The 13,490-nt window shown below is 40.9% G+C and overlaps 2 protein-coding genes across 5 annotated transcripts in view; one reads left to right on the forward strand and one right to left on the reverse strand.

Annotated features, from left to right (window-relative positions):
• Positions 1-494: 494 nt before the first annotated feature.
• Positions 495-3,322, forward strand: LEAP2 (liver enriched antimicrobial peptide 2). Its single transcript, XM_081179977.1, has 3 exons — positions 495-654; positions 1,234-1,370; positions 3,003-3,322. The coding sequence occupies exons 1-3, from the start codon at positions 595-597 to the stop codon at positions 3,037-3,039; spliced, it is 234 nt and encodes a 77-aa protein (XP_081036103.1). The 5' UTR covers positions 495-594; the 3' UTR covers positions 3,040-3,322.
• Positions 3,323-5,289: 1,967 nt separating this feature from the next.
• The window catches only part of AFF4 (ALF transcription elongation factor 4), a gene marked incomplete at its 5' end in the record, with an annotated part of 51,205 nt that continues 43,004 nt past the window's right edge, over positions 5,290-13,490 (reverse strand). For all 4 annotated transcript variants that reach the window (XM_081185302.1, XM_081185304.1, XM_081185303.1 and 1 more), the window contains 3 exons: positions 5,290-10,873; positions 12,196-12,416; positions 13,320-13,363. In XM_081185302.1, the coding sequence (XP_081041428.1) occupies positions 10,755-10,873; positions 12,196-12,416; positions 13,320-13,363 (384 nt within the window). In that variant the 3' untranslated portion in view covers positions 5,290-10,754. The remainder of the gene's footprint in view (positions 10,874-12,195; positions 12,417-13,319; positions 13,364-13,490) is intronic.

A 13,490-nucleotide genomic window follows, 5' to 3' on the forward strand; every position in this document is an offset into this window, starting at 1 on the left:
AAGAGGTTTGTTGCAGTGTGTTGCTGCATATTCAGAAGTTATTCCATATTCAGGCATTGTAGGTTTATATTTTTGAAAATCAAATAAAAAAATATTCATATTTTTTTAAAGGACCTTAGCCCTTGGGATGGGCATCCAGAGCCTGCAAAAAGACACCACCCTCTGGTAAAACCAAATTGCTTGAATCCTCTCTCTCTTACCATCACCCCACTTCTTTTCAATTAACTCCAAGAAACTCTGTGTAAAAAAAGCTTTCTGCTCTGACCATTGACCCTTTTGCAGGCACACCGTGAAACATTGGATGAGATCTAGGTTTAAAAAAAGGAGCTGTTGGCATGTTTGATACATCGATCAAAGTACAAGTGCTGGAAAAGTAAATATATTTAGCCTCCAGGACAGACCTTGGACTATCAGTTTAGTAGACATTAACTTATGAAATCCCTTTGCCTCTCGGGGTGATCTTTGCTCCTTTAATAAGCTGATGCAATGCCAATTTGCATCTATAAAAGTCCAAGCAGAACAGCTGGACAAGTATGTCTGAAAGAGACTTAACATCATTTGGGAAACAGATTGTCATAGGACAGCTATCCAAAGATGTTGCAGTGTTTGAAAGTTGTGGCAGTCATCTTCGCTTGTTCAGTCCTGCTGTCTCAGGTGAGAACACTTCGGGTATTTCAATTCCAAAGTGGAGGGAGATGCTAGCTTATTTGCATGGCATGCATTTCAGGTGTCTTTATGCTTGGCTATGCCAAGTTAACAGAGACCAGTATTACCAGCCGTATCAAGACAGCTAGCTGTTATTAGCATTCCGCTCATCATTATGCCATGTCGGTTTGGAAGGAGGGTTTGGCTATTGCAAGGACTTTGGAGCAGACATGTTGTGCTGCCACACAGGTTGTGTGTGTTAACTAGGCCAGGCAAAGGCCTGTTTTGCCTTTACTGCAACAGAGTCCCCTCTATTTTTGTCCCATAGAAATGAATGTAACTTGTACTGGAGATAAAGTAAAACGGTGTACTTAGGGACTCCAGTGAGTTGTGTATTTTTGGATGTATGAAGTGTTAGGTTTTGAAATTCCTACTGGTCTGGAGAATGGTTGTGCAGAAACAGCAATAAACAATAGCTTCCATATAGAAATGTCAGACTTCAGTCAAATTCTGCAGAGAATCAGAAGGGCTAAATAGCTAAATGGACCTCAACAAAATATCTAACAGCTGCCTACAATTCTGTTTCAGACACACTGTGCCTCTCTGCATCCACAAAACTCTCAGCTATTAAGACCAAAGAGAATGACACCCTTCTGGAGAGGGATCTCAAGACCACTTGGAGCAGCATGCAGGGATAACAGTGAATGTGCCACAAGACTATGCAGGTAATTTCTATCTCACTCCTTGAAATGAATCCCATGCCAGGGGCAGCCATCTGAGTCATCCTGAACAGAAATGAGGAACATACGTGACTCTTCGAGCTTCCAAATCCTGCAATATATATATATATATATATATATATATATATATATATATATATATATATATGCAGGTTTTGGTGTCTTCGGGTATCTTCCCGTGTAAGAGTTGGGGTGTCTAGGCGACGTTTCGACGAGGTCTCACTCGTCATCTTCAGGCTGGTGCTTTCGGCTTCTTGTTACTAGAACAGAGCAGGATCTCAGTGTTTGAGTTCCTATAAATACTGTTGAGGGGGTGTGGTGTATAGCCTCCAACGTTCTGGGCAGAGAGGAAGTTCCCAGGTTATTGTGCCTTTTCTTCTTTTGTTCATTAATTACTTGAGGGATATCTTGAGTGATTTCTTGAGTGATATCACTCAAGATATCCCTCAAGTAATTAATGAACAAAAGAAGAAAAGGCACAATAACCTGGGAACTTCCTCTATGCCCAGAACGTTGGAGGCTATACACCACACCCCCTCAACAGTATTTATAGGAACTCAAACACTGAGATCCTGCTCTGTTCTAGTAACAAGAAGCCGAAAGCACCAGCCTGAAGATGACGAGTGAGACCTCGTCGAAACGTCGCCTAGACACCCCAACTCTTACACGGGAAGATACCCGAAGACACCAAAACCTGCATTCCTGTACCCGTGAAAATCTACGAAAGCAAATATATATATATATATATATATATATATATATATATATATATATATATATATATATGCTTTCGTAGATTTTCACGGGTACAGGAATGCAGGTTTTGGTGTCTTCGGGTGTCTTCCCGTGTAAGAGTTGGGGTGTCTAGGCGACGTTTCGACGAGGTCTCACTCGTCATCTTCAGGCTGGTGCTTTCGGCTTCTTGTTACTAGAACAGAGCTGGTGCTTTTGGCTTCTTGTTACTAGAACAGAGCTCTGTTCTAGTAACAAGAAGCCGAAAGCACCAGCCTGAAGATGACGAGTGAGACCTCGTCGAAACGTCGCCTAGACACCCCAACTCTTACACGGGAAGACACCCGAAGACACCAAAACCTGCATATATATATATATATATATATATATATATATATATAAATCCAGAATGATAGGAATTGCAAATCTAGATGGTCCCATTTTAAAATGAATAAACTTTAAACTACACTGAGCCTTTAATACAGTCTAGATTATCAGGAACATTTTAAATATTGCCAGATGAATTACCATAGAGATGTCAACTGTGAAAATAGTTTAGGAACAAGACAGTAAAACACAGACTAATCAATAAAGCTATTTATATTTATGCTAGTCATTAGACTATTCTCTGAAAATATACATCAACTGAGCACCAAAAACTAAAAGAAAAAAATTATTTTTGGCGTGCTGTTCTAAAAACAAAATTACTCTGTGCTAATGAAATGTTTGCTGGTGACACAATTTGCTCTCCCCCTTAAGCCGAATACCAGACACCGATCAGTTTTTTAAAAATAAAAACCATCACATTTAACTTTGCTTTCATATTACAGAGCTGTATTAAAGTATATTAATTCCTCTCTGTATATTGCTTTTTTTCTTTTTCAGAAACAAACACTGTTCTATAAGAGTATCGCAGGAGTGATTGTTCACTAAGGTGAAGAAACTGCTGCTGCTTTGGATAATGCTCCTCCCTGTTTATTTATGATCACCTCTCCTGAGATCATGTGGTTAAAGATTTTCAATGAAAGCTTCTGTTGTATGGACAGCTACAAAGGACTTCAATGTGTCAGAAGCACATTTTAATTTAGGCTACATCTTTCCATCATCAGTCTTTTAGAGGAAGCTAAAGTAGTTTAAACCGATCTTATTTTTTGTACTGTTTATCATGTTTTTCTATGCAAGACATTAAATAGCTGTTAAGCAAACACACTTTGCTATGTGCCTTATATGCCAGCTAAAAGGGAAAGCCAGTCTGGGAAGATACCCTGGAAGTACTCTGAGCAAAGCTGCAACTATGGACCTTTACCATTCTACAGGAGCTAAGGGAATGATCAGGGGCGCCGACTTATAAAAAATATTGGGGGGGCCCATACCGGGGTCCTGCTGCTGGTTCGCTCGGGTAGCCGGGAGAACGCAGTTCGAGGTGGCGGTGTTGGGGAGAGACCCTCGCTCAGGGCGCCACGAGACTTGGCGGCCGGCGGCCTATCTGGGGGGTTTTGGAGCGTATTTCGGAGGAGCGATTGGGGAGGAGGGGGCTTGTTGCCGGATTCTTCAGCTGGGCCGGAGATCTGCTGCTGGGGGGTCCCTGGGCTGAGTTGTGAGCACGGCCTGCTGAAGGGAGATCCAGCCGATTGCGCGACGGGGACGGCCGGGGCTCTCCGGCTAGGGCGCGCGGCTGGCTGGCTGGCGAGGGAGCAGGTGGGGAGGAGGCGGGGGTCCTGATACAGTCGGGGGCGGAGGCAGACGGGGCCGAGGGGCGAAGAGGGCAGGCGGGGCACGGGGAGCTTGCTCAGGAGCTCAGCTAACCTGTCCCAAGAGACATAGCCTAAGTACTCCTTCCTTCCTTCCTGTTTTTTTTTCCTCCCTCTTTCCACTGCTCCCCTCTTTCTTTCTTTCTTTCCTTCCTTCCTTCGTCTCATTCCTTCTTATTTCATTCATTTTCTTCCTTTCCTCCAACCCTTCGATGCTCCTTCCTTCCTCCCTTCCTATTTCATTCCTTTCTTTCCTTTCCTGCAACCCTTCCCTGCTTTTTCCTTCCTTCCTTCCTTCCTTCGTCTAATTGCTTCTTATTTCATTCATTTTCTTTCTTTCTTTCCTTCCTTCCTTCCTTCCTTCCTTCCTTCCTTCCTTCCTTCCTTCCTTCCTTCCTTCCTCTCATTGCTTCTTATTTTCTTCCTTTCCCCCTTTCCTTCCTTCCTTCCTTCCTTTTCTACCCCCTCCCTCAATCTCACCCTCCCTCCCTCCCTTCTTTTTTCCTTCCTTTCTTCCTTTCTTTGCTCCAACCCTTTCCTTTCCTTCCCTTCCTTCCTTTCTTCTCATTGCTTCCTGTTTCATTCATTCCTTTCCTTTCCTCCAACCCTTCGTTCCTTCATTCCCCCACCCCTCCTCCCTCCCCCTCTCTCAATCTCACCCCATCCCTCCCTCCTTCCTTCTCGCCTTCCCCACAGATTCACACTCTCCCCCCCTCACCGCCCGCCCTACAGCCCAGCTGAAACTCTCGCTCACCCTCCAGCCGCAATTGATTTTATATCGCTATTCTCCCCCTTACTCCCCGCTGCTGCTGCCGCCTCTCCCCTCACCCCCCGCTTCCCCCCCCCACCTCCCAGCACTCGCCTTTCCCTGTGGTGTGTGTGTGAGAGAGAGAGAGAGAGAAAGGGGGGAGAGGGAGAGAGAAAGAAAGGGCAAGGCGAGAGGGAGGCTGAGCCGAGGAGCAGAGCCGCGCGATCGGCGGCGGCGCTCTGCTGGAGGGGCGCCCGAGATTATTGGGGGGGCTGAGCCCCCCCAAACGAATTTTTGAGGGGGCTCGAGCCCCCTCAGGCCCCATGGAGTCGGCGCCTATGGGAATGATATAGGTTTCCCCCCATTAAATCCTCAAGCAATTATTCAACACTGGTAAATCAAAAAAAGCATAAGAGCTATAAGCACCTCAGTACCACAATTGATGCCATCTCTTTTCCAATGTTTGCCTTTCAAACTTTAATTGTGTGGTGGGGAATGATGTAACTGGCTTAATAGTAAGGAATTGGTAATTATGTGCATATTGAAAACATAAGAGTTTTCCCCACTTGGAACATATGGGAGCAGCATACCACTCTGCCCACTCATCCTCAAACAGAACAATTCTTTCTGAACCAATGTGTAATGCTCTTGTAGAAAGACCCATACAAAAGGATTAATTCAAGCACAGTGCTTATAAAGTTTAATACAGAAAATCTATTTGATATTTATTAAACTTAGTTTCTCCAGTTACAGTTTTGCATTGTACAAAGCATTTTAATGACACAGTAGTTAAAAAGATCTTTACAAATTGAAATGTGATACCCTTTTCTCCAAATATTTAATTGCCATAAATTTGTTTAAAAATACACATTAAACGCATATTTCAGACACTAAACTTTCTATAATCTCAATACCACAAAATACATAGATATACTATACAGATGTGGGGGGGAAATCTAGTTAGTATATAATACTTTGCTCACCATTAACATACGTGAAATGCACATACTGACTTAGAAATCCTAATTTGGAGCCCCAAAGTACCCTTTTGAAATTTCAAATATATTGCAAAGTAAAGGGGGGGGGGGGAATCACAGTTTTGTTTTTAAAGTTTAGTTTTGGTTGAAAACAGATGACTAATACATTGATAAGTAACAAAATGTATAAGACATGGACATGTCATGTACAAAGCATACAACAGAGAGCCATCCTGCCAATCGTGTTCAGTACCAAGCTGCATGCTCAAGAAGGGATTTTTAAAATATTTTTTAATTGATAAGCCAAAGGTTAAAAACAACTTCCCCCTCCCAACACATTTGCCCCCAAAAGGAAAAGAAAAGCCACCTTTACCAAGTAATTTCAAATATGATAAAGGATCTTTAATAAATATATAAGCACTTTATCCTCCATATACAAAACTTCTTAAAACCATTTAAAAATGGAACCAGATACATATGCCAGCAACTGTGCTTGCAGAGGCTTTTGGCCTGGCTCATGAAGCCAAATTCTATGTTATTTTAGTGCAACCATCTTGGAATGTTGGCTGCCAATACTGATGTGATCTATGAACTAGGAGAAGGAAAACGTCTGAGCCCAATTTGCCAGCACCAGTTCTGTTCAGTTACATTACCAGAAACAAATGTGTGGTCAATGCATCTACACATGGAATTGGGAAGACAAGCCAAAATTAGATCCACTTTGACAATTAATCTGAGCGGGAAGCAACAAAAGGTCTTCGGCTGAGTTTGCCTAAAGCCTCGATGAATCGGGAAAAGCCATTTTTGTAAAAACACTCGGGTTTCTACAAAAGTCTTGACTCCAGTGAGAATGTTACAATCAACCCATTTCCCATAACTGCTATTTTTAAAATGCAGTAAGCACCCCAGTACCCACCCAAAATAATGAAACTGATTTCTCATACTCTGTACAGTTAACCTGCATTTTCTAGGTCTTGGGGGAAAGGGGGAGCACACTAGTAAAAGCTTTGGCTACACTCTGTTGAAAGATCTCCAACATTAACTTAGCTACCAAAAACCCAAACTTCCCACAATACTGATTTCCACTCAATTTAACGTCATTCTGTCCTTGACGCAAATATTTATGAAATATTTGCCATTCTGGACTCTGCCATGTGGTCTGGTTGTTGCTTACTTCTTGTATGGGTAAAATGTATTCAGACTTGATTTGCTCAGGTCCATCGAAACCCCCTTAATAAAAAATACTGCAAAGTTTACAGTGCAGGGAAATGTTACTATATATAGCAAAAGTAGTCTTTCCCGATATTTGCCAGATTTGGCAAGCTTCGTGGTTATCTGCCTACAGCTATGTCTTACTTGCCTTTGGCAATCCCTCCATTATATCCAGACTCCCTACCTGCTGTGGCTGCTTATAACACACACTACAGGGTTTCTCGTGTATAAAAATCACAGCAATCAAGCTTCAATAATCTAAAAGAAACTGATAGCACTCCAGCATAATATGCAAAGTTTATCACCATCACCAAAACGAGGATGGCTCAGCACTCAATAAATATATTGATATAGTCAGCTGTACTATAACCTAACACAAGTATAACAAACTTTGGACAGACTTGAGTTCATTCATTTATATATGTATGTAGATATATGTATTAGAAACATGTATATTACAAATTGCATACTGCTGTCAAAGGTCAAGAGCCACTTGCTCTGCTTTACAGCCAAGAGATTTAAATCATATTGAACTGAACACGCTGGGTCATCTTAGTCTGGTACCCTGAATGTTCATTTAAGATACAAAATGAAGTAGCTAAGTGTCAACAAGGTCAGTGTTTCCTAGGCATTTTATTAAGGGGATCTGCCATGAGAATGGATCTATAGTTTGGGGACGTGCTAGTCAGAATCGACTGATGAAGTGAAACGTTTGTAGCTTCTAATGCTACAGTGTCTCACCCACTCACTGCCAGCAGGCTGGTGAAACACCTAAAGAATTCCACTGGTGGATCTCGTGCCACCATTCATGAATTGCTCTCCTATGACCCTGCAACTTTTGAGAGAAAATTCAGAATTACTTGAACACCTGAGCAAGCCTAGTCCGACTATTAAGCAGTTCTAAAAGGCTCATCACTGGGATACACAGCAACATTGATATGTGTAAATACACAACCATAGAACCCCTTATTCCAGAGTTTCCACACAAAGACAACAGCACAATGCCAGTGCTCAAAATATACACATAATGCATCTTAAGGGCAGATGTTAAGCTTGCTTTTGCTCTTTGAGAAGAGAAGGAAAAGCTCATGATGTGTTTGCATTTAACAATTAACTTTGGCAAATTACTCATGCACTTCAGAGACAAAGGAATTCCAAGTTTGATGGCCTTTTGAAATTTTGTCTACTCCTAATTTAACTGGTTGGAAACTGCTAAACAGTTTGCATTCATGAAGGAAAATAACTGCGCATATTTAGGAAATACAAATAACACCTCTGGGAGGCATATATTACAAAAGATAATGCTTGCTAGCTTAGGTATACATTTAAAACTACAGAGGCCTTGCTAAATTATTAAACATACAAATGTCTAGGATTCATCTGAAGAAGCTTCTTTTAAAAAAATCCAATCTGATATAGAGTATTCTACTTCTGAAAACAATGTTTTTTTAAAAAAACGAGAGAGATTTTCCCACTGGCAGTTATGGTAACTGGGTACAAAACCAAGCCAAATCACCCCGCTGATCACTGCAGCACGACACAGCAAGTGAGCTTGTAATCCAACTCCTGCTAACAGTGTAGAGGCTTCGGTATGATAAGTGTGCCAGGCACTTCTGAATGTTAAGGAAAAACCTACCCATTGGATCTGAGTTAGCATCTGTGCTGTACCTCTTGGGACCAAAGCACATGAAAACGCGCCTGCTTTAAAACTGCTTCATGAGACTGGTACCTCTACACAAGCAGCTCACATGAAATGGACCACAGAAACCATTTCTTTTTAAAAAAATAATCTGAAACTCTCTTAGTCTGTGTGCCGGGCACATACACAATAAACTGCTTGCCAAGGAAGCGGTTTAAATAAGGTTCCATATGACAGCAGTTGTATTTGCACTGGCCAAACAGCGACACCAAAAGAATATGTAGCCATTTAATACATCATCACCCATTACTGCTTAACTGAAATTCAGTTTGCCCACAGTAAATCATCCTAGGCTGCATCATTTTCTCAAATTTTGTTTGATTTATCATCTTTTCTATGCATGGGTGCGACTTCGTATTTTTCCCTCCACTCTTACAATGCATTCTTGTGGATAAGAGTGCAACAGTAAACAGCATTAATGATTGTGAATACAGAACCAAGGGATAGTTGATTTCATCGGAAACAATTCAAAGTATCAAGGTAAGAGAACCTGTGCATTCCTTGAAGTACAAAACATCCGAACACAAGGCTCCGTTGACTATGCAAGCTATAGTTTAGTGACTATAATTTATGAAGTTTCTCAACGTCCCAAGGACACACTGCAGTACTAATCAATGTAGAATTCTATTCCTTCTTTCAACGTTCGCCATCATTTTGGCACATAGCTATACAGCTAGACATAAATTTAGTGCAATCATTTTCTTGAACATGCACATTTACATCTGGGGTAGGGTTCAGGGACAAGGGCAGGTAAAGCAGCATTCCACAACCCCACACTGAGAGGGGTTCAGAGTTTGACTCTAACGAACAACCAATGTGTGTATTCTCAACAAATGACAGCCACTAGTTATCAGGAAAAGGAAGTGGAATTTTACCAAAGTACTGCAGGAGACCAACTGGATACAGTATACCAGGTCCTAAGTGTAAAACCTCTTGTAAACAGTATTCAAAATCTTCGTCTAAAAAGGCATAAGGCACACCAGACATGTTAGGGATGCTAAGCAGTATTCTTTACGTCAGGCAGGCACCTCCTATGGAAAGGTGCTCTGGTTAGTAACCTTAAAGCAGTCACTTAGAATTCCACGCATGATTTTTGCTGATCACAGTTATTTCCTTGAAAATTAAAGATTCTGTTCCCATCACAAACACTTAACATTAAGGAAGGTGTCATAAAATGGGGTAAAATCAAGGTTTTAAATCAACTGTTTTAAATCAACAGTTTAAAATGTCCCTGTAATCATAGGTCTACTCTCAACCCCATGTTGCCAACTGTGTACACCTAACCATGAGAAACCCAAGGGTGTTTAGTTACTGCTCACATTTTCTGATTTACCACTGGAAATGGACAAGCATCACTTCCATGCAGGAGTGAGTTAGTGGCTTCAGTGTCTAATAAAGACAAGCAAGGAAACAGAGGCTGCACCAAAGCGCAAGATTGTCCATTTGAAACCATTTCTGGTCTACACCTGCAGACTGAAGCTCAATTGTGAGACCCACATCACTTTGATATTGCATTAAATGCAACTTCCTGGAAGGTTTTCATATTATTAGTGTTAAGACATGTGTTTTGAAGCTAAGTGTCCATAGAGATATTTTTTTTTTACATCTCACTTAAATAAAATGGCTTAATGTATAGAACAACATCCTTGGAACTTAGTACAATAATAAACCTGTGGCTGTCATTTAGGGGTTTAACTGAGATATTCATGAAAATATGTCCCTACACTTTAGAATCTATCAACCCTGACTTTCTCTTACAAGCTCTACCACCACAAGACATTACAGAATAACAAAGCTCACAAAATACTTAAATAAAGTGTCTACATTTTATCTTCACTAAGTACTTGATCAGGTAAAATTTATAGGAAAAATTGCTAAATCTTAAAAAAGCCCAAAAATAGAGCTTTCAAAAACAAATTAAAATAAATATGTTTTAAAACAGATTTGTTAGGCATAATTACTAGAATTCCAATCCAATTGCAGCTCAATGAATCCATCTTACATTAAAACGTTGCAGAGTTTAAACTATTTTTTAAATACCTTAAAAATGGAACAACTGAAAAAGTTCATTAACATGATGGTTGGGAGGTTCTCAAACACATGATGCTGGGAGACACATGAAAGCATTCCTTAATCTCAGTGTCCACCATTATGGCAGTCTTCCTTATTTTTTTATGACACAGTGTTGAAAAAAAATCAGAGGCAGCAAGAAAAGTATCTTCTATGCTTTAGATTTCTTCAGTCCAGTTATCACTTGGCATCCAAACGCAACCAATGCAGTCCCTGTCTGGTGTAACGTACTAGGTCTGTCATGACACTTGCATTAAAGATCAGAGGGCCCATCACTTTATCCAGTTCAGCAAAGAATTCTGCAGAAAAGAAGAAGCAACCAGATTGACATACACCTTTATGCAACATATTCCCCAAGATTAAAACGATGGAAAATGCACATTAAAATTGTATTTTTTCTGACTGCAATGCTAAACAAAATAAAAAAGCAAGGAATGGGAACTTTGATTCTCTGACTCTCTTAACTACTCATGCAGGGATCATGCTCAGTCAAAGAACCTTTCCGGGCTCTGAGCAACTGCTAACTGATTTGTATGTTGGGGCATCTGAATCAGATGTTTATTTAGTGATAGTAGGGTAGAAATCTTTCAAGTACAGATAACTGAAGGTTTGTATAATAAGTGTTCACAGAGTGGGATCTTAGAGTACTTTAGATAGAACAAAGTGCTCAAAGTTTCATATAACAGTCAAACAATACACTTTAATATTGATCAATTTTCTCTAAGCCTCAGAACATTTCACATACCTATATAGGGAAAAATTGGTGTGTGTGTGTGCATGCGCGCACACACCCACACACCCACACACCCACACCCTTTCAATTGAAGATCTCAGGACAGTTCACAAGATAAAAATACAGGATAAAAGCACAAATAAAATGTTAGAATACAAAACAATAAACCCACCTCCCACAAACATATTTAAAAGGCCATAGAATATTAATCAGCCAAAGGCCTGGTTGAAGCGGAACGTTTTTACCTGGTGTCTAATATATATATAATGAAGGCGCTGTAGAACTCCCCGGGGAGAGCATTCTACGAATGGGGAGCCACTGCATGCGCTGTAACAATGGGGCTGGAGCTGTCTCCTAACATCCACTGGCCTTACAGGCTGGTCCTCCAGACAAGTGAGGGTCTGAAGAGGGTTTCAACTGAATGAGCTTGGAAACGCTCCCTGTGATCTGACTGGGTTCCTGCTTGTGGGAGGGTTTCCAAGTGTGTTCTACTGAATGAGCTTAAAACCCACTTCTGATCTTTGTGCATCTGAAGAGCAGCTTGCACGCTTGGGGATGAATCCTGACTCTGGCACCAGCCCCCATTTTGCAGCTCAAGTGCTCCAGAAAATGCCTGAGGATGGCTTCTTAGGGGCTCAGTGTTACTGGTTTTAGTTATTTAATTTTCCTCCTCCTTTCCCCCCCCCCCCGTTTTAAAGTGTATGGGCAAGGGCTGGGGAGAGGCACAGGTCTCTTGAGGTCATGGAATGTACCAACGAAAGTACAGACATTTTACAGTCTTAAGTGAACCAGTACCAGCAATAATGTAAGTACCGATTTTAAAAAAACTTTAAATGTCATGGTCTATGTGACTAGACCTGATGGTAGATTAATGCAGCCAAGTCTTACCCTTTTGCTCTCTAGCAAGCTGATCAGCTTGGTCCCAAATTTCAGTGGCATACAGAAAATTGGATGTAACCTGGACATAGCTGGCTGCCATCTGGTGTATCCGTTGTGGAATAGTAACTGAAGATGTGCTCCCTGAAGGGTTGGTTGACCCTGAAGAGTAATTTCCTGAATTTCCCGGAGACAACTTCGGAGAGACTGGAGACGGCATGCTGACTGGTTTGCTAATAATTAAAAAGATCACAGACATTTGTTTGCCGCCATCAACATTAAGCCAAAAGAGAAGATATGTGATACTGACAAAAGTTATGTAATATTAAAACTATATTCTGACATTCACTCTATAGGGACAATTAGAACTATTAAAATTGACGTCACCCATTACTTATAGATCTAATTCAGCACATATCACATTGTGCACAGTCCAGGATGCTAGATATGGGATTAACCACCCATATAGCATCTTTTTGCATTCATACACCCTGATGCAGATGGGGCTAAATCTTCCTGGAGGTTTATGTAACACTACATACAAAAAATAATGCCAATATATTATTGCTACTAGATCCAAGTGTGCAAACTCTTATATAAACCATGTAGCACTTCCAGTAATTGCTACGAGTAATATTAATGTTGTGATAATCTTGTCAGTTAATTATTAGTGCGTTTCCCTCTCAATTTGTGGGAGTACAGTCCTTTGAGAAATGGAACTAAATCATGAAAATCTGCATGTTTTTCTAGAAGAAAAAAAGTCTACCACATTAAAGCCTCAGAATGCAACAGTGCACAGACCCTTAGAAGAAATGAAGGAATATGAGAGAACACAGAAACCACTACTAGATTTCTCATTTTGGTTGTATCCAACAGTGCTGTTCAACTGACTGTAAGGCTTCCATCAGCAAACGGGGGGGGGGGGGGGTGTTAGTAATTTTCAGTGTTTCCTCATGCTGCTGCACCAAACCCCAAATCTGCTCCAGAAGCTTGTGTGGCTCTCCAGAGACGACTATGGAGCACATAATAGAGGAGTAATTGCTGAAAAATGCTTCCCTCCCTGTTCTGCTGATGGAAGCCTTTCTGAATGGCACCATTGGATACAACCTAGTATTGTGTATTAAAGAAACACTTACCTTCCCATACCAGGTGATGGTGCTTGAGAATTGTTATAGGAATTCTGTTGAGGAAAAACAACCCATTCAATAAATTGTACAATAAAATCTGGAAAATACAGCAGTCACCAAGTATGTTGATGCCAGATGTTGGGGATAATGGGAGTTATTATTCTTCATTCAATTTATTAG

Source organism: Podarcis bocagei, assembly GCF_964188305.1.
Source record: "Podarcis bocagei genome assembly, chromosome: 2".
NCBI lineage: Eukaryota > Metazoa > Chordata > Lepidosauria > Squamata > Lacertidae > Podarcis > Podarcis bocagei.

What these genes read in the sequence shown, in the direction of transcription:
- LEAP2 (XM_081179977.1), top strand. Translation starts at nt 595, where the DNA reads ATGTTGCAGTGTTTGAAAGTTGTGGCAGTCATCTTCGCTTGTTCAGTC. An exon ending in GTTCAGTCCTGCTGTCTCAG is followed by an intron (nt 655 to 1,233) that starts GTGAGAACACTT and finishes ATTCTGTTTCAG; the next exon opens with ACACACTGTGCCTCTCTGCA. An exon ending in TGTGCCACAAGACTATGCAG is followed by an intron (nt 1,371 to 3,002) that starts GTAATTTCTATC and finishes TTTCTTTTTCAG; the next exon opens with AAACAAACACTGTTCTATAA.